The sequence below is a fragment of the Botryllus schlosseri genome, chromosome 2 (assembly GCF_051294905.1).
Source record: "Botryllus schlosseri isolate E-star chromosome 2, Bs_hap1, whole genome shotgun sequence".
Classification (NCBI taxonomy): Eukaryota; Metazoa; Chordata; class Ascidiacea; order Stolidobranchia; family Styelidae; genus Botryllus; species Botryllus schlosseri.
Window position 1 is genome coordinate 1608740 of NC_137237.1, and position 21178 is coordinate 1629917.

Below are 21178 nucleotides of genomic sequence, written 5' to 3' on the forward strand. Positions count from 1 at the left end.
TAGCAACAAGGTTTAAATGACTCGCCTCCGGCGTTTATTGACAGTATTACCCGTATTCTCGTCATGCAAAAATTATGCATGTATTAGTATGAAGCTCAGATGCAGCAAAGTGTGTCAGACTGGCTGTAAAATGACGCGAAGCAGCGACTCTAATTTCTCGGCTTATAGCAAACAACGACGCTGAAATTCTACTTCAGACGCAGCAAAGTGGGTGAGACTGCCTGTAAAAATTGCGCGAAGGTACATTTCTCGGCTTATAACAAATAACGACGCTGAAATTCTACTTCAGATGCAGAAAAGTTAATGCGTTTGGCTATATAAATTGCGCGAAGGTGCATTTTCCGGCTTATAGCGAATAACGACGCTGAAATTCTACTTCAGATACAGCAAATGCAGCAAAGTCTGCGCGAATAGCCGCATAAATTGCGAAAAGATGATCGCAGCGTCGGATGGCAGCAAAGCGGTGTACCTCGAAACATCAACCGATCTGGAGGATTTCAGCACGCGAATCGACGCAATAACGATCAACGATATCATTGATATGCTCTTTTTTCGAAATAAAATCGTACACTATACAATGCTATTTCTATGAGACTGAGTAAAGTGTTAGAAGATACGAAAAGCGTAATCAACATAAAACCGCGGCAATAGTTCAACGTTGATGAGTATTATTCGATTGTGACGTTAACGCTATTACTGATGTATTATGCTCTTTTTTCGAAATAAATGAACATTAATTTATTATTGATCCGCGAAAATACAAAGTTCTAAATTCACATAAGAATAAGCCAGAATTCATATTCCCAAAAACTGCTCAGTACGCGTTTTCGAAGTAGTCGCATTAGTCCCAAATACACATATTAGAATATTGGTCCTAAATACACATAATAGAATATCTAAGGAAAGTATCATCTAACGTATAATTAATGTTATTTATTTCTCGGAAGCATGGACCGGCCATAGTCCGAGGTTACTTATATTATGAGAGTGTTTACATTCTAAATAGCCTGAGGGGCGGTCTATAACCCAGATGATAACACTACTCTTATGCGATTTATTTTATAGGAATCGATCTTCCTCATCTTTATTTTTAGCTGATCTTTCTTTGACGTGTCCGATTGAATCATGCATGATTTCATTACTATCATTTGTACGGACCTTAAATGCGTTATTAGTCCCTTTGTGCTAGACACTGAAGCTTTCAAAACGTCTTGACAAAAGTTGCATTTGGCTTTTTAGGTAGATTTTAAAAACAAACAGTTTCGCTAAACATGAGTTTTCTCTTTGCATTGACATCTTCGAAATTCGCCATTATTCGACCTCTATTTCACCCCCACAGCACCGTCCTAGAGACTTTTCGATACTCAATTACATTGCTACGATTCGTAGACTACGACGAAAGTGATTGTGTAGTTCATTGTTATGCCATAGCTGGCTTTAATATCAAATAATTGTGAATTGTTTTAGACAATCAGCAGAGTTTGTGACATTGCTTTATTACCAAAATAAGAGATATGGCGCTACGTAAGCCTTGGAAAATGCTCTTTACAAATCCCGGGATTTCATTGGGAGTAATCCCGGGATCGGGATTTCCCGGGGTCCCAACGCTATCTGCGTGCCGAGGCTCATATAACTGGATTTACAGTTGGTATGGAAGCAATGGAATATAATATAGTTTTTCTTGTTTGATTAAAATGTCCCATTCCTGATTCCGTGCTATGAATAAAGCATCACAGAATATCGAAGATCGAGATTAAGAATAACAGGATATAGAATAGAAGCGGGGTATCTCAATCATTAATTCAAACCGATATCTCATTTCTTAATTGCGAATCGATATGCGTTTTTCCTCAATTCATACTATACACGACTGAACTATCATACTGATCCGACATTTCCGAATCCATATTAAGTGCGAAAAGATTACGGTATGGCGCGATGAAAACATCGTAATTTCGAAACGTAGTGCACTTGTCGAGAACTATTGTATCGTCTTTTTTCGCGACCTTCTTTTCGCCAACATACAGTTGCACCGTAGAAAATGTTGCACTGTACCACACTATACCAATTTGCTGCGTTTAACCTTTTAGAAAGGTACCACCAATGACTGTTTAGCTCTGCATGTGTGGTGCGGTTTTGTGAAACTGAGTAGCTCACTGGCTTGTAGAAGTTCTCCGTTTAGCCTTGCTACAAACATTAACATTTGTTTGCGTAAACCGGGCTCGTGAAACAGCTCTAGGTCACTCTGAGTGATCTACAGGCCTATATATAACTGATAGTTATATGTACCCTCGAGTAATGTTTGAATATATATCGTTTGATGTTACAGCCATTTGATAGCCAAATCATTGGAACAAAATATTCTTATACATGAACGGGAGGAAATATAGTCTATAAGTGACGATGGAAAATTCATCGAAGGATACGAAAGATAGCGGTTAGTTTGTTCAATTGCAACTTTATTGCAAAATATGCACGCGTAGTGCGGAGATGCAGGTTCGTCGTAAACAGCGCTATACCACTTTGGGAAGTTAGGGATTTTAGTCTGTATCGAATAATAAAAATATTTTAGAATTACGGAATATAATTCTATCCAGCACCATCACATGTTTCGTGACTATCTCAGATCCTAAATACTCGGGAACAGCAAACCATTATTTCTTCGACTAAATCGTAACGATAACTCTACGAACTAACCAAGAGCCACCGCAACAGAATGGTGGTTATATACCAACAAATGATTTGATAGTGACTACACTGCTGTCATCTATAGCAAGAGTTAGCAGATTTTATGCAACCGAAATAGTAAAGGGATGCGTTCATATTCCATTACAATGATAATATTGCATCATGCATTTTCGCTTTTATAAAATATTTTCTAGAATTCCAAGACAGCGACATGAAGAAAAGTAAAACTTCAGGTTGGGTGGTGGCACTAGTTGCAACTATTTCATTGGCCAGAATAAGCCACGTAAGTTTCAACATTATTGAAGTCGATAAACTTTTATATGTTCCTAATGCTTGATCAAGAATCACATTGACATTGTTCGAATTATCGGGTCAATAAGCAATGATTGTATAGTGTGAATAGTTTGACACATTATATAACCGACAGCTATAGATAATATTTACTCAATCAACTCGATGCTGAACCTGTATGCAACCGCGTAGTTGGACGAAAGTAATAACCCGACCCTTTGTATAAGTGAACCTTTATGATGGACGCTGCATTGTGTGCGGCGTTTACAAATATGTCCCAAGATCCAGCGCTTGAATTTAATTCACAGCAGTCTAGGGCCACTAGGTAATTCTAGCTGTCTAATTACAGTGGTTCCCAGCCTTTTTCGACTCATCGCCCCTATATACAACTTGACATATATTTATCGCCTCCCATATTTTCGGATCGGAGATAGCGGATATATGAACGGAAAATGTATACAGCTAACTCTGGCCGCTGGTAAATTGACTAAAAAGTCACAACAATGAAAGTCAGCATTCGCGGTCATCCCTGAAAATCCCGGTATTTGAAGATGTGTCGAGTTGACCTTTTTAGTCAACTTTCGCGGCAGTTCCATAATAACACGTTTTTCGTGTGTATATTATGTCTAGGGTTGCGTTTAAAACAAAAATCAATTTAAAACAAACATGTTTAAAACAAGGCCCTAATTTAAAAGATGTTTTTTATTTGTTTTTTTTATAGTCTTGACGTCACGAATATTCAATTGTGACGTCATAGTAAAATTGACATTAACAATTGAAAATATAGGGTAAATATAGCTCCTTTGACGAAATACCTGTACTATTAATGCCGAACCGACATTTTTGAGGGTTCCAACCATCTCATATCGATATGCGTCGCCTATATCGGGTATAGTAATTGTCCGTAGGCTCATACAACAAGTTTTTTGGAAAGTATTTACACAATTATGGCATAATTTTACAACTTAAAAAAAAAAACAATTTTTTGAAGGCCTTTGTTTTAAACACTGTGTAAAACCTGTTTTAAACAAAGAGTTTTAAAACACCGTTTGTTTTAAATGCAACCCTAATTATGTTGGTGTCCGGTTGCCGGTTAGTTAAATAGATCTGACTGGACGTTCTAAGATTTTCAACTCCTGTCGCTCCTTCGTAAGTTTTCGCCATCCAATTGCCCACGTTGTTATTTTCGCCCCTGTATTTCAAAATCGCAAACTGAGGAGGGATACCGCCCACGTTTGCAACCAGTGAATTAGCTTAAATAAAGCGAAATGACGGTAATCTAATGACTCTAATTTGTGAACGATATCTATGTTCTGATTTGAATTCTAATCTAATTCCTGCTTTTCCTGACAATTGCTATTCTCATGCACTAATATATCTGAGTTCTGGCGAATTCAGTAATCCCAATTTTAATCTAATTCGGAATAAAACTGTAGCTATAATTCTAATTCTAATCGAATTTGAAAAAGATGAAAATGGCCTATAGTTTTCCGAATCTACCTCGCAGGGCCTCTTTATTTCAATCACGGGACCGACTCTTCTTTTTCTGGCCGAAAACACAAACTCGGACGTGACTCAAGTGTCTGCGATGTTCAGCGGAAGGTCGGTCGGGTGCTTAGTGGGTGCTGCATGTTTTAGCGCGGTAGTAAATCGCTTCACCAAGTTCCAGCCGCTTTTGAGTCTGGGTGAGTTATTTGTGGGGGATATATCACGTAGGTAATTCCAGAGTCGCTGAAAAATGTTTTACCCCAATACAGGTGATCAGTAACGAATTCTTTCTACTTTTTTCAAGTACCCATGGTTTTGCGTACTTACTGAAGCGGGTATTTTTTGATCACTTTTAAGTTCCTCTGGTCTCCTAGGAGCGTACGTCATATATCCTCCAATCTCCATGGTTTCTCTGCTTCTTTGTTATGACAGTGTACACACCTTCTCAGCATGCGAGGGGCTAATACTGCGATGATTTAGTCAAATAAGTTACCGTCTATACCAGGAGCCAGTAGGTAGTCATAGCTGCATGACAGTATTGGGATGACTCGAGTCACCTTTTACGTATGACTTAACTTGACTCGAGTCACTTTATAAAAATGACTTGACTTGACTTGACTCAGCGAAATGGGGATTGACTCGTGACTCGGAGCAAAATTTACGAGTCAATTTCAAGTCGTCAAGTAATCGGTGTCGACAAAAATAGCTGTATGCTTTACAAATGTTCTGATTGTTCTCGATACGCTGGTGTGAGGGCGAAAAATCTCATTCATTCAATGATTTTGTGTTTTACTGAACTTTCATTGTTCTATCACAAATACTTTAACCGATAATAGCTTACCTTCACAGTAGTAAAGTAACATGATAACAAGGTACATATCTCTGTTCTATTGACTGGTCATTGACGCTAGGTAATCACGCTCATCAAATCTCTTGTATCCCATGGATATGTAGTTGGGTAATGTATCATTTCAATTCGCTTCCCGCGTTTCTATTCTCGATTTTAGCGGATATACAATGAGGGTATACAATAGGATGGAGAATGGACCGGAGCCTGATTGGATAACCTAGTGCAGTGGTTCTCAGCCTTTTTGTCTTCGCGGACCCCTTCCGGACCGTCACGGACCCCGCGGACCCCCACGAAGCTTTAGATCAAATTTAGCTCAATTATCATGCAATCGCCATTTGACTTGTGCAAGTGATAGCTGTAGGCTTAGTTATAAAAAGCAACGAAATGACTTTTCTTGAAAATAAGATCATACTCTTCGTTCGTGTTGAAATTGGGATGACTTTTAATATTTCAAAGTAAATTCTGCAACTGCATATCCTGAAATACGGGGTGGTGTCTTGAAAATACGCGCCTTCGGTTTGATATGTACGAGTGCCGAAAATTCATTCCCACAATTTTAGGTTATGGCGAATGTAATAATAACGCGTAACGCTTCCGACGACACATTTGGGTATGATCGCAACAAATATGGCACCAAAATGGAAAAGCGATTTTTTCAATGTACATACAACGTCAAGCCTGGTCATTTCTATCTAGCACAGGGGTGTCAAACATATGGCCCGTTGGCTGCATCCGGCTTGTCAGACCACTTCATCCGGCCCGCGAGGCCATTCTGAGTAAATTGAAAAAAAATTAATCTCATTATCCGACAGATTTTTAACAGAAGTTGAGATTTTACTACTAAATAATTCGACGCAAATAATCCAGCATATTTTTCACGACGAATAGGTCGGACCAACGACGCATATCCGTTGTCCAGTGACATTGTCCACTAAAACGGGCACAGAAATATTTCAATGATATCCTCGTTACAGCCACTCTTATAGTAGGTAATAAATGTATTCAATTGGCCAATTATCGTATTTTTGCCAATTCCATTGTTTGCGAATAACGTTGTTGCTGGAATAAAGTGGGCCCACATATTCCGTGATATCAATAAAGCATTCCAGTGAAAAGCAAAGATATGGATGTCGACATAGCATATTGAAATTATTTGACTGGTCCGGTCCGCGAGTGACTAAAACTCCACAAAACTCCATCAAACAGCAAAATGTTTGTATCAGTAGGCTATTGGCAATTTTGGGATTAAAATGAGCCCGCACAGTACGATATTGCATCTCAGACGGCCATACTGTTGATGTGAGCTCTGGAGTTTTACTAGTAATGAAGCGAAACTGTACCACGTGATTTCCCTATTAAAAAATACAAATTAGGTTATCAAATATTTTGAGGCTTCGCGGACCCCCTGAAAATGCTTCGCGGACCCCCAGGGGTCCGCGGACCCCCGGTTGAGAACCACTAACCTAGTGGATATTCTAGCTTTTGGCTGGAGCAGGCACGGAGCCGGATCAGTACTTTTTCTGATACGGCCGGATTCGGTTCGGAGCCGGATCAGTACTTTTTACACTAAGAATATGACAGCCTTACCCTCTTCCACCCTCGAATCAGAGAGTGAATTAGAGTGACGCGTTCATGAAAATAAACCACATGCTGAGTCCAAGTTGGCATAATTACTACAGATAAAGTTTGAGTTTTTAATGTCCTGTTTGCATTGTTTCAATCAATATTCAATACCGTGCCGTGAATAGATGGATATTATCGGAGTTGTTTGAACCAGATCACGGTCTATTCTAGAATCCGGCCTAGGAGTCGGACCGGAGTCGGACCAGAGCTTTAAAAAACAGGATCGGAGTAGGATCATAGAATTTGTCGATCCGCTCCGCACCAGTATACAACAGTTATCTAGTTTATCAGTACTACGCATTCGTGAGCTATAAAACGCATTCTGCATGTATATTTAGTTATTTACCTCTACACCCATACCTCGATTTTAAAGAAATGGCGACTCGATCTGAATTTCAAACATCTAGCAAAATGCAATGACTTAATCATGCCTCGTTCTTCGAAAAGAAAACTTGACTTGAATTGTGACTTTTCTCGGGACTTGATTTGACTTGACTGATTGACTCGACTTGACTCGAGTCACCGCCAAAACCGAGTGACTTGACTTGACTCCAGACACTTTTGAAAAACGATTGACTTGACTCGAGTTAAAATCTGCAATGACTTGTGACTCAAAGGTAATGACTTGATCCCAACACTGTTGCATGGGTGTGTTACAAGCAGTCACTGATGATTGTCCAAATGCAATACTCAATTACAAGTAGATGTATCGATTTTTAAAATACCTTAAAATACCTGAAGTAGGAGTACATGACTTAATCGTAGTGTGTGAAAACCACTGAACGAGTTTGAAAACGTAGACCGTTCCATCGCCGATCCTACCAGAATCTTTCTGACTTGATGACGCATAATGGCCAACAGAGTGTGCAATAGATACAGATGTTCTCGCACGATAGAAACACAAACCTCCATTTCACTCACAAAGTCGATGCAAATCTGTACAACACAACCTTCTACTTCAGTGTCAAAAATATGGTACTCCGGACCATACTCTATTGATGATGAAGTAGAAGTAGCCTTGCTTCGACGCGGCACTCCAATCCCAATGAGTGCCGATTTTTCAGCCGCCAAATCCTATCTGCTCTGCTAAATCGGCTATTGTGGACTCCGCAAAACGTTGCGTATCGGTCTTCTATTCAATTTACCACAACCAAGCAAACCAAGTTGAACATGAACGTAAATTAAGGCTTTGATTGAAATACGATGATACGATAGCGAAATTCACAATAGTGATTGCACGTCCGATAGTCGAAGAATTGTAACAAAAACGAAGAAATTATACAGGCAGGCGATCACAGACGGCGCAAAAATTAAATCAGCCAATCAAATCAAACCGGGCAATTAGGAGTTCTCGATTAGAAAAGCGAAATACAAATGTAGGACAGTTAAATTACAAAATTCACTAAAACATGACTTGTGAGAACAAGCTTAGCAAAATCACCACTTGACTGAGCAACCCGAGTACTCCGGACACGTAACCGATTACCGTTACCGTTACAGACATGTTACTGCGTTACTGACCACCAACACGATCACAGAGTGTGCATGCATTATTGCATTCCCGCATGGACCAATTTCGCACAGGCCGAAAGGCATATCCCCAGAGTATAGATTATGAAATTGATCGCCCTCGAAATACGTTTCACAAGGAGATTCTAAAATTTATTCCCGGCTACGCTTCTTGGTTGTGTCTCCGATATTCAGGAACAAATGCACCAGATGTATTATTATTTTCATTCGATCAGGACACACAGCGCACAATGCAATAATAACTGCTCGCAGTCGTCGTGGACTTTTCGCATTTCCGTTTCAGGCATTGGACTTGGATTGAATGGAGTTGTGATGTTGATCACGCCTTTCCTCACTTCTTTGGCAGGACTTGTTGTCGTTACGACTATCGGCGGTCTAATGTTCGGATATCTCGACGCAGGTTAGTAGGCTAAGATCATTGATTTGTGAGTTCCCGCAAGATAGGACTCATTTTGCATGCAAGTGTATTTTGTATACAGGCTATTCAGCTCCATATTATTTGGTATTTTTTCAACCATGCCTATTCTGTTGCGCTTTGTGACATTATTGTGGATTGATTACGACGTCGCGGATAAGTCATTTCCACTAATGCACGTGGCTTTGTCTATACCACATGCTTCTTTTGTTGATACACGACCGATCGAGCTTTGCAACCTTCCACAGTGGATATTAGTATCGAAACTATAATTTTCCTTGATAAATGAACTCTTAATGATAATTAGAGTATAATTTCAGAGCTCCAAAAAATCGTCTGTCGCTACCCGGCTCGAATCTTTAAAATTAATAGGCCTACTCAATTTATATTTGAGTACTCTGATCATTGTGCCCATACCTACACATGACTTTTCCATATCGAAACACCCTATACTACCCCCATACCATTGAGCTTGCTTCTATTAGAACCCGAAATTCCAATCCAATGTTGAGTTATTATGTGATCGAAATAGATAGCACGAGACGATGCATTCTGATGCTGTGGGCTGTTTTACGAAGCTACGTCGGGCAGCTTTTGCGAGATATAGCCCCCGAAGTCGCCAACTATTGAAGCAGTACTAATCGATTGCGTACTAATTGAACATTATATTCCGCAGGAATGCAAGCGGTGTATTTGAAACTTTGGGGAGAAGAAGCTTCACGTCCGTATATCCAGTCGTTTCACTTTGGATTCAGTGTTGGAGCGTTGTTGGCCCCGATTATTGGTGAGAAGAATAAAACAGTCCTCTAATCCGGTGGTTCTTAAACATTTTTGACGCGAATTCACGATGGTAAAATGCTGCGAGCCAAGTGCCCAACCTCTTATCGCTAAATACAGAACAAATCATGGAAGAGTAACGTACAGTTTGGAGACTATAAACTGAACTCCATAGCGCAGGAATGTGCAATGCATTTGATTTATTAGACATTCGTATGGTTGTTATTAGCGTTTGGTGTCTTTTTGCATGAGTGAGCATGCAACAAGAAATAATCTCCCGGAAATCGTTTAATGTCGGCAGCAGACAAATTTGGTTGAGGGACAAGTCGATGTTAGTTATGGTGTGAGAAATCAAGACAACGTTTGTCTGTTTACGGAGTACAAGGAGTGGCAGGATATCCGTAATCATGACTGCAATTGCTGACAGTATCGACCTTTTGATCGTCATTCTAATACAGCTGTAAGACATCGATTTTCCGGGACTTTTGTTTCGCGATCGTTTTCGATTTTATCATCGGAAAGAAGAAGAGAAATACCAAGAATATCTGGGTAGGCGGCATTCATCCCACGGCCACGAACTTCTTCCAAATATTCCACTTATCTCGTTCTCTTACGCGATGAAGCCGATCACAATCCATACTATAGAGTACAAAAGATCCCAAGAAATATGAAGACATACAAAACATCTATCAACGTTACACAGTTTCTAATACCGTCTCGCCGTAAAATGATGTGGAATAACATCATATATATGCTATCAGTCTTGCAGATCCAACAGAAAAGAGTACAATAAAGGCCATATAAATTCTTCTACGTTGGTATTTCCACTGTAAAAGTTCCTTTTTTCTTCCGTAAATCACCAAACGAACTATCAAAGCAACTGTCGCCAAAGCAAGAACGTAGGTTGTTACTCCACATGCGATGATTGGTTTGCTTATAATTGTGGTTATTGTCGTAGCCTCGCTGACGTTGGCCTCAGAATAGTTACTGGTATTTAGCATGTTGATAGATCATGCTAACTGACTGTGTTCCAGTCTTAAATTCAATTGAATAGTATGGTTGAAACGATGAGGATTCATCATGTACAACAGTGGTTCTTAAACTTTTTAGACCGCGACCCAAATCTGACTTATAGTGGTATCTCGCGACCCAAGCAACACACACCAAAATGAATGCATTTTGGTGCCGAACAATTATATCAATAACGAAGGGTTTGGCCAGGTGGCGAGATAGCGCAGTGGTATAATCCGCGGCTGCAACACCGATGGGTACGAGTTCGAGTCCGACCGAGGTCGACTTCCGAATTCCGATACCTAAGTGTTGGAGGTTTACCTAGACTCCTCCTCGCTACCTCATCCGCGTCAGCGGTGTCTTACAAAAGCCTAGAGGTGGGCCGTGCTATAAGTCGGCAGTTACGGAAAAATAAGAAGAATATCGGCCTGGTGTAAATGACCGTAGTAGTCGACAAACACCATGAATACCCCAAACCAAACAAACAAAAACAAACAAAAGGGTTTGGCCACCCAGCGACCGTCAATTATCGCCACCGAACTTTTTGGCACCGCACTTTGCCCAGCCGTATGTTGGCCCAACGTCATATATTCATGTATCCAAGCGTGGGCGGGTTTTGACCTCATAAACCGGCAACCGCTCGTTGTACAACTCTACACTAGAGCGTCCCAGGTCTCCGACGGTGTTTTCCAGAGAAACCAATGTTGAAAAATTTTGTCATGAATTCAAACCAATTTGTTTAATACAAAGGTCGGCACATTTTCATGATCAAGTCATGTTGTGGTGGCGACTTCTCCGCGTGTCTCGCTTATTGGCCACGGTACCAAACTCAGTGACCTCTGATATGCCCAAACCAACTACAGTAAATCGCGCGAAAAGCGAAGATATATTTGTTGTTGCAATGACCTCAAACAATATTACATACATATTAAAAGACCGCTCTGGCACCTTCGCGGCCCAAAATTATACCCTTCGCGACCTATGTTTGGGTCGCGACTCACGACCCATACTTTAAGAACCACTGATGTACAAGGAGAATCCTTCGTCCGTGTTCTATTCGGAATCATGACTGGCAGTAACACAGAGACGTTTTAGCAAATTGCGCAAATTCAGTTAACTAAGACAATACGTTATTGGTCGGAATACGCATTTGCATCTATAGTTCGATCGATTAAATTGAGATTTATCTCGCTGAGTTACTGTCAAACTAATCGTACATGGTACCATCCATGACGTTGTGTTTGTGGTATTGATGGTGTTTGTCGACTACAGTGGTCAATTGGTCATTTACACCGGGCCGATTGTCTTTATTTTAATTCCGTATTTACCGACTTGTAGCACGGCCGACTTCTGGGCTTTTTAAGATACCGCTTATGTCGATGAGAAACCTGGATAAACCTCTAACACTTACATGGGAATTCTGGAGTCGACCTCGGTCGGATTCGAACCAGTGATGAGCATCGATCGGACGCGGATAGGATTCGCAGAATTTTCAGACAATTGAATAGTATATTCATATTGAAATGAACCCGAATATTTTCGTCTGACACTCGTCAGGGGTAATCGTCAGCAACTAGTAAAGAATTGGAAGAACATTGTATATCAACAATCGTATCACGAAAAATGACGTCACCGACCTGAAATGAGATCTCAAATAAGAGAGCGTTCAATGCAATATTTTAAGATGGTACACGAACTCATGCAGCCCAAGCTTTGTCAAGAAACTTAAGACTAGACTACTGCTCGTCGTATGTCATGTGCAGTGCAGGTGAAGTCGTAAGCAGTGAATTAAATTACAATGCCCGTCTAATGGCATCTATTGAAGCAACAAGAGACGTTTAAATAGGGACATGTCTTCTTAAGCAACAGAGGTGGCCTTACGCATTCAGAGAACCTCACAAAAAGAAGGGCACCTTTAGACTCAAATTACGTAGCGATCGATAACACTGGTCGACAGGATGTTTTTCTTTCTAGCCAAAATGGTTATTATTAGGTAAATTTTCGTACGCTGATTGCAAATATTAAGTCGCTTTTTATATCACGCCAAGTTTTTTTTATAATCATAGTCTGGTATTTAAAATTTTGCATTTTAGTACTAGAAAGAGCGTATTCTGTGAAGTATTACTCGCTGTGGGGTCATAGTTATAACCATCGTGACGTCATCAGAGGTGTTCATTGTTCAAAGGCGATGTAAAGAACATGCATGCGCAGTACACTGAATGAAAAATAAAGCGACATTGAGGCGTTGAAGCATTGGAAAACAAAAATCTTTAACATTTGATGTGCAAAAGGCTTGGATAGAACTCCATGGACACGAAAAAGATTGTTACTTCTTCGCATGTGTTGCTTTTGGATTCAATGTCAAAAATGTGCATAAAATTCAATTCAAGTTGAATTTGCCAAAGCAGTCTGCTTTTATTGTAGGTTCCAGATTGAAAGCCAAACGTGTGCTTAGCACTGATACCACTTCTGCTTGGTATATGCATCGTGATATTGGATACACTCGCTTTTTCGCCTCCGAACCCTCTTTAGTCTGTTGTGTGGTTGTTCAAGGTCTCGTAGAGACATTAGGAATTGGGAATTGCGCCTCTTTATTTATGCATCCCCTGAGTGCCGATGAAGTTGAAGAGGGTGTATCTGTTGGACCTCAAATGAGAACACTCATCAAAAAACCACTTACTGCTTATTACCAAGACGGGTTTGGAAAGAAATGCACGACTCTCTTTCATAGAAATTGCATCTAAATTTCTTGCCGTTTTTGAGTAAAATTTTTCATTCGATTTTGGCGGAAAATTGTGACCTGATGAGTGAATTCTGACAGCAAATTTGGAATTAGCATCGTTAAATTAGATAATATCTATTAAACCTGCTAAGAAGGTTATAAAAAAGTTGAAAAATGTCTAAATGTGTCTAAAAATGTCTGTGTAATGAACGATTTTACTTTAGACAGGATTTGACTCTTGAAGTGGTAAAGAATTCAAGGATAGGTATCAAAGAAAATCGAAACACGTTTGAAGGCTGGAACTTCGTCTACAGTGGACATTGTACGACACTCGACTTGAGCATATAATCAGGATAGAGGTAGCTCATTCGCAATTGCGAGATTTAGCGGCAACTACAAAAATATTAAACCCCATATTACGCTACTCGTCACCCTCGATCGAACTACTAAAGACTCGTTCGCGTTTTCGATTTATAGAGCCAAGACAACGCTGTACGGAAATGCTTTAAGTAAACGAACATGGGGAAGTAATTCAAGGAATTGTAGTGGATAGAGTCGGTTTCAGTAGATCGCTTATTCACTATCCTTTGCATCCTATGTTCACAGCGGCTCCGTTTCTGGCGATGGCCAATGCAGAAGGAGATGCAGGGACTACATGCCCGGGCGATATCGACGTCTTTACAACAGCCATGACGCATGCTAATGAGACTACGACTGCTATTCCACCCGGTTCGTATAATCCGACTCGTATGCAGAAGTTTCTATTATATAGCAGGTACTGCTACGGGATCCATAACACCCTTTGGCCACTCCTGTCTCCTGTGTGCCAGGGTTGCTACCTTACTAGGGCAACTAAAAAATTTCCAGCTCTTCTAAATTGGTTTGAAATTAGAATGACTGAATTTGCGATACCGTAACTTGGAAATTGAATCAAGTTCAGCTCATATCAAATGAACGTTTGCTCTCATAAGCACAAGAACGGCAAATGTCTGCGCAGAAAGCTTGGCTCGTTTCGCACTATACACTTCTGTAGCATTTTCAGGAAAACCGAAAATTTACTATCTTGATAACGATTAACATTAATCAGAGCATTCGATAGCGGCCACTCGGAAAGCGTAAATCCTAGACTTGAGCGGGACCATAATGAAAATGAAGACGAATATATTATTATATATTGTAATATTGCATTTTATTTTGTGACCTGCAATCTTGACGGGTTGCGAGCAGCGTCAGGTAATAAGCTTACCACCTTTTCTGTTCCGTTTCAGCAAATATCAATCCAATCAGTTGGGCGTTTGTGATCATTGGTGTTTACACACTCCTGATTTCAATAGTTTTGAGCGGACTGGCACTGTGCCACGTGGAAAACAAAGTGCAAACGCGCCACGTCGTGTCTACAGGTAACGTGACGAATCGAGCGTTTGTAATAAGTAGGAAGCGACCGAACATTTTGTAACTGATACACAGGGCAATTGTTTTTTACTTGTCAAAGAAAGTAATATTATGTCAAAATTATTGCTTCACGTCCAAAGTCGATTCTATTTCACAAACTGCATTTTTGTAGTGTGTTAGGGGCTAATTGTTATTAAACTTCTCATATGGTATTGTACACCTTGTAGCCTACTAGAAATAGTTAGGTGTAATTTATGTAGGCTACTCGAATTATTCATTCATCCAAATTTGTCAAATATTCTTTTATGTCAAAAAAAGGAAAAAAAATCTATATTTAGGTCACAATTTTTCGAATTTTATGTCGCAAAATAATCGCTCTACTGTTGATCAAGACAGCGTATTACTGTCGAATCATATCGATTAAGCTTGATTGATTTTTAACATAAGTGTTATCCTTGGTGCAGAATCGAGACCGGAAGACTCCATTAAAGATTTATGGGTATTTTTTCTCCCACTTTGTGTCTATTACTTCTGCTGCGTCTCGAGCGAGATGGTCTATCAAGGCTACATTTACTCGGTGTCACTGTGCTCATCTTTGAGATTCACTGTAAGTATATCCCTCATATCCATATCGTTCAGGAACATTGTGTATCATGTTTTTATAGGTTTACATGGTGTTTGTCGACTTGGTCTTTTACACCGGGCCGATATTCTTCATTTTTATTCCGTAACTGCTGACTTATAGCACGGTCCACTTTTAGTCTTTTTGTAAGACACCGCTAATGAGTACGAGCCTAGATAAACCTCCAACACTTAGGTATAGGAATTCTGAAGTTGGACTCAAACCCGCAACCTATTGGTGTTGCAGCCGCGGATTACACCACTGCGCTATCTCGCCACTGTGTATCACGTGTTGATGTACTATGTTCTTTCAATTCTCTCCTAGGTGCTGACAATTAGTCTACTCCTTACGAGTGCCATCCGAAAATATTCGGCTTTAATCCAATATAACATAATATTCAATTGCATGTTATTGTTCTATAGGCTACCTCCAGAGTCTCTTACGGAATATATTCGAATCTGACGACACAATGGAATAGTCACATAATTATAAACCTGTTACGAGTATTGCTTTCAAAACTACATTCACTGCAGTCAAGAATCTATTAACTCAAGGACTTTTCGTGTGCCACTTATCAAGAGTTAACGGCACAATAACAAGCATATAGAATCAGATTCAAACGAAAACCAAATTGGCAAAGTATGACGTAACAATTTAATGATAAAAAGGAACGCTAGGCAAAGTCAGCTGTACCGGTAGACATAAGCATAACAAGCGGTGAGAGAAAAGAGAAAATCAAATTATACAATACACGGAAGGCATTAAACAGAGAAATAGCGTTACATATATTTGTGGAAAATGTTAAGAATTTATAAATTAGGGTTACCATATTTTTGTGGCACAAATTCCGGACGTTCTTCAGCGCCCACTAGCGGATTTTAAAAAGAGGTATGAGCACATTGTCGATCAATATGACGTCACACCGGCAAAGCCTTCTCTATCGACTAGAGGTGGTTCGATCCGGTTCAGGAGTATCTGGTTGTGTGATTTAAGTTTTAACCAGGGCCGAAGCCACATTTTTTCAGCACCCTCCCGTCCCAATGAACACTGATCTTGGGCCCACCGTAGGGTAATCGATGCAACTTCAGGGGACTTACTATATGCATTTGGTCGTTAAATGATTTGATCGAATTATGCCAATAATATTGGTTCTTCCATATATTACTATATAATTTTATAAAGGCAAACTACCCCCCAGGTTTAGAACCGCCATCTTCGAATAAGCATCCAAATGGCCTAAACCGATTCTATGAATATACCGTTAACTTGTAACTGCGATTACAATTGGACAATATTTGCGAGGGTGGTAGTCCCCATATCAAAACCAAAATTCGTGATCCTAAATCGCGCCTAGCGCGAAGAAAAATTTCATGTAGCATAAATCGGCCCCAAAAAAATATTGTGCAGGTTGATTTACGAAAAAATTATGAGCTTACTTCAAGCCTTCAAAATTCTGGATATTAAGGCATACTTTAGAAATTCCTCCCAGACGTAGTTTTAATGGAGGAGTTCCGGACATGTCCGGAAAATTTCGGACGTATGGCAACCCTAGTATAGATGCTCCTTCTGTCGTCATAACTCAGGATTATAACGGCAACAGTAGGCTAACAGTAACGGTGTAACGCGGTGCACATTCAAACAAACGATGTGAAAATACACTAAATAAGTACAATGTAAGTCAGTTAGTGTATACAATTCTTTCATAGGTAAGTCAAGCGAACTGGCTGACAACCGTGTTCTGGACAGGATTTGGAATCGGTCGAGGCTCAGGCATCATTACATCGAACTTCTTCAAACCTTCAACTATTATAATCGCCGATCTAATTGGAACTACAACAATTATGGTACAGCAATATTACGAATAGTTCTAGTTATCTTAACGAAGAAATGGTCAGTGAAGCATTACTTCTAATAGTTTTACGTCTAATAGTTCTAGTTTCGCCACTTACTCAAGTGGTTTTGCTCATGGACAACTTCCGCTTCTACTTCTAGATTTTCAGGAAAAATTACTTTTAACGCTTTGGATTTTGTGCAGTAGAAAGTATCAGTTTTGGGATCAAGTCCCTACCTTCGAGTCACGAGTCATCTCGAGTCATTGCGGATTTTGACTCGAGTCAAGTCAAGTCAATCGATTTTCAAAGGTGACTCGAGTCAAGTCAAGTCACTCGTTTTTCGGAGGTGACTCGAATCAAGTCGAGTCAAGTCAAGTCAAGTCACCAGTCAAGTCACAATTCAAGTCAAATTGAATTTTCGAAGTATGAATGATGATTCCAAGTCAATACATTTTGCTAGCTGTGTGAAAAACAAATTGATTGGTCATTTATCTTGAATCAAATAACGAATATAAAGTAAATTATATATAAAAGTGGCTTTGTATCCCTCACGCACGCGTAGAACTACTAATAACATATAGTCAGCGAAAATAGTGGAGCGAATACGAAGCATCGAGAAGTTAAGACAAATATATATGGTTCAGTACACTACCCCTACACAACACATCCACGGGAATATAAACGCATAAACTATATTCGTTCGGTTTAAATAATACAAGAGTGTTGTTTAAGGTGAGCACTGCGCAATGTATGGACTGAGCCGTCTAAGGAACGGAGATACGATGCTATTAGATTAACTTATTGCTAGCACATTGACGCAAGCTGTGATCATTTCGTTTGCATTCAATTCATTTGTGATGGGACAATGGAGTATTAGTGAAACGTACAATCCGTGAATGACTGGTTGCTCTTACCAGTCACACCGGCGTATCGCGAACAATTTGTACATAACAAGATACAGTGATTTAATCGACACCGTTTATTTGATGACTTGAAATTGACTCGTAAATTTTGCTCCGAGTCACGAGTCAATCCACATTTCTCAAGCGCCGAGTCAAGTCAAGTCAAGTCATTTTTACTAAGTGACTCGAGTCAAGTCAAGCCATACGAAAACGTTGACTCGAGTCTGACTCGAGTCAAGTCTCGAGTCATCCCAACACTGGAAAGTATGTTTGGGAGATGTTAGCATCACTTTCACGGGTGGATATTTTAACAGGACGTACACTTCTACTTTATCAATTTTTCGGCAAAACTGCTTACATATTGCACATTGGATTAAGTTCTCGTTACTTTTATGAGAGGAATAGTTATAAAGCCGTGTGAAATAGCCCCTGTATCACGGAAGGTAAGTTTATCTCGGAAGACCCCTCCTTTTATATGGTCGTTTTGCGTTAGTCCAGGAATGCGCATTGCTATTTCGATGGTAGCCACCACCGACCGACTGCTAAAAGCATGGGACTCCTCGCTCATAATATACATATTGAGACTAAGCACTTGGGTACTTTTTAGCACTTTAATTTTTGACTTTCTCTTGAAGTAGTTTCTTGGAAATCGCTACTTCCCCTTGCAATTGTGTATTAATTTACATCTACATTACATTACACACTTACGTATACGTCTACTTGAGTACGAACACTGACTACAATACTTTGACATCTTTGCTACTCAGTTTATCTATAACTTGATCACTTCACTTGGTTTAGTTGAAGCCATTGGTGGCAATGATATATTTTCCAGTATAGAATGCTACGTGCCTTATTTAGACAACCATGAGTATTTGGGGTGAGCAAGCTCCCATATTAACGTGGATCGTCACGTTCATACATGGATTATGTGTTGCCACGCTTTATTCAAGTGGTGAGTATGCGAAGGAATACACCATCGAGAGCGAAGTTTGTTTCAAGTTAACACGCATTTTTCTTGCAGGCGTATCTTGGGCCTCGCAAGTGACAAACATGGCGGGCACTTACATCTTTGTTTTCGCTGTCGGTGGGACCTTGGGTGCCTTTAGTATGATGCCAGCTGGAGGCGCGTTGTTCGAACAGAATCCATTTTCTGTGGTAAGAAAAAAATTTGAGTTCGTTGTTGTGTATTGTAGTGTGTTGTATATGTACCATCGGATAATATAGTCATATTGAAGTGAACCCGAATATTTTCGGCTGTCAGGGGTAGTCAGCTACTAGCAGAGAATTGAAAAGAAAATTGCATATCAACGATCGTATCACCAAATATGGAGATGATTCTTCCGAGCACTGACATTATGCGTTCCTTGCTACTGAGAAAATTACCCTTGAAACGTCGATTGATCATATGGCAGCATACGAAACATGTAGTACACTGATACGCACATTATTGGAAATGACACATCTGAGAAGTCGTCATCAACTCAGAGCTTTGTCACAAAGTGCAATGAAATAGGCAGACAAATATGAAGCTATATCTTTAATGTTAAGTAGAACTGGCCTTACATTTTTTGTGGTCGCCTAAAATGTAGAATTCTCTCGCCACGTCTTTCATACTGTTATGGCTCCATAGCTAGTGATAGTCAAATAGGCCTCTCGACTTAACTCGAAGGCTCGGAGACTCAGAGTCAAATCATACAGGTACACGGTTTTCCCGAATCGAGATGTAGCCTTAGATAAGTTGGATTGATGATACTTTCGTTTCAGATGTATTTAATCACCGGATCCTGTGCCGCTAACATTGTAGCGTTCGCCATGATGAACGTCGTCGCAGGACGGATGAGAAGAAAAAAGGAATCGATGACGAGTGGCGACCTCAGTAATAAAACGAAAGGAAATTCTAATCTGGGATTCGAAGACGAGCATCAGACTCGCACGAAATTATGAGCGTGCGAAAAAGGCAGTCAAATCACCGGCATTGCTATAGTTTTGTATGTAGATTTTCCACAGGAGCGCAGTATAATATTAAGAAGTTTACGAACTATCATATGAGTATAGTAGCATTTGAGTAGCAAATGAATGATGTATGGTTGCTTAGACAGGGAATCATGGCTGACCGAAATGACAACAGTCTATCGCCATCTCGCCTATACTGTTTCGTTACAATCGAACAAATCTTACTTATGCTAAAGTAAATTCAAATTCATTATTTAAATTCAATTCAAATTATATTCAAGACTAAAATAAGACATCGGGACCTACGGGGTGTATTGATATAGGACTAAACTGTATAGCAGCGGTTCTTTACCGGGGTTCCCGGGAACCCCAGGGGTTAACTGGTCCAGTATCAGGGGTTCCGTTGGAGGTCAATACACACGCTCAACTCAAAACTATGATCCGAGATGATGACACGATCGTCTTTTGACCATCATTGGCACCAGGCAATTAGGCGAGATCAGTGGTCGAAATGCGATTGTTGTGGTGGTACAATTTCCACTGAATCAATGCTAGTCAGCGCTCAAGATTACAGGACCATGACCTGAAATATCGACCTCACCTACTGAAACTTTCGCTTACTTATATGTTATCCTTTCCTTTATCCAGTGTGCATGCCTCTTATTTACATGCAGTAGGTCAAGGTGGGTGTCTGAATAGAGGACGTCGTTTCGGCACCCTGCTATCTTTTCATTATATCGTAATCTTGTGGTGTATTGATTTGATAAAAATATTAATAAAATGAGGATGCCGTGTGCAGTGACTTACGCAGGAGAGGTTGAGGTTCGAAGTCGAAGCTCCGTCCCTCTGAAATGCCAATTCGATCTCCGAAATTTATAAGCTCCTTTGAAATTAAGCAATTGGTATCAGCCTGTTGCTTTTCTACCAAACAACACGTTGGCACTTTCCAAGATGAAGCCTCGCATTTCCAAATTGATATCTGAAAGCGAACAGCAGGAGTCACACTAATTTGTAATAAATATTAATTATGATGTTTTAGGTTTGTGAGAAAATCATGCATTAATGATTTTGTTCTTTTA

General features: G+C 40.0%; 1 protein-coding gene across 1 annotated transcript; it reads left to right on the forward strand.

Annotated features, from left to right (window-relative positions):
• Positions 1-2139: 2139 nt before the first annotated feature.
• Positions 2140-20893, forward strand: LOC145432907 (sodium-dependent glucose transporter 1C-like). The gene is made up of 12 exons (XM_080309741.1): positions 2140-2437; positions 2883-2971; positions 4487-4664; positions 8754-8870; positions 9562-9669; positions 14002-14124; positions 14664-14795; positions 15252-15394; positions 17116-17253; positions 19005-19098; positions 19168-19301; positions 19911-20893. Exons 1-12 carry the CDS (start codon positions 2404-2406, stop codon positions 20088-20090), a joined length of 1470 nt encoding a protein of 489 aa, XP_080165867.1. The 5' UTR covers positions 2140-2403; the 3' UTR covers positions 20091-20893.
• The last annotated feature ends 285 nt before the right edge of the window (positions 20894-21178 follow it).

What these genes read in the sequence shown, in the direction of transcription:
- LOC145432907 (XM_080309741.1), top strand. Translation starts at nt 2,404, where the DNA reads ATGGAAAATTCATCGAAGGATACGAAAGATAGCG. An exon ending in CCAGCCGCTTTTGAGTCTGG is followed by an intron (nt 4,665 to 8,753) that starts GTGAGTTATTTG and finishes TTTCCGTTTCAG; the next exon opens with GCATTGGACTTGGATTGAAT. An exon ending in TACGACTGCTATTCCACCCG is followed by an intron (nt 14,125 to 14,663) that starts GTTCGTATAATC and finishes GTTCCGTTTCAG; the next exon opens with CAAATATCAATCCAATCAGT.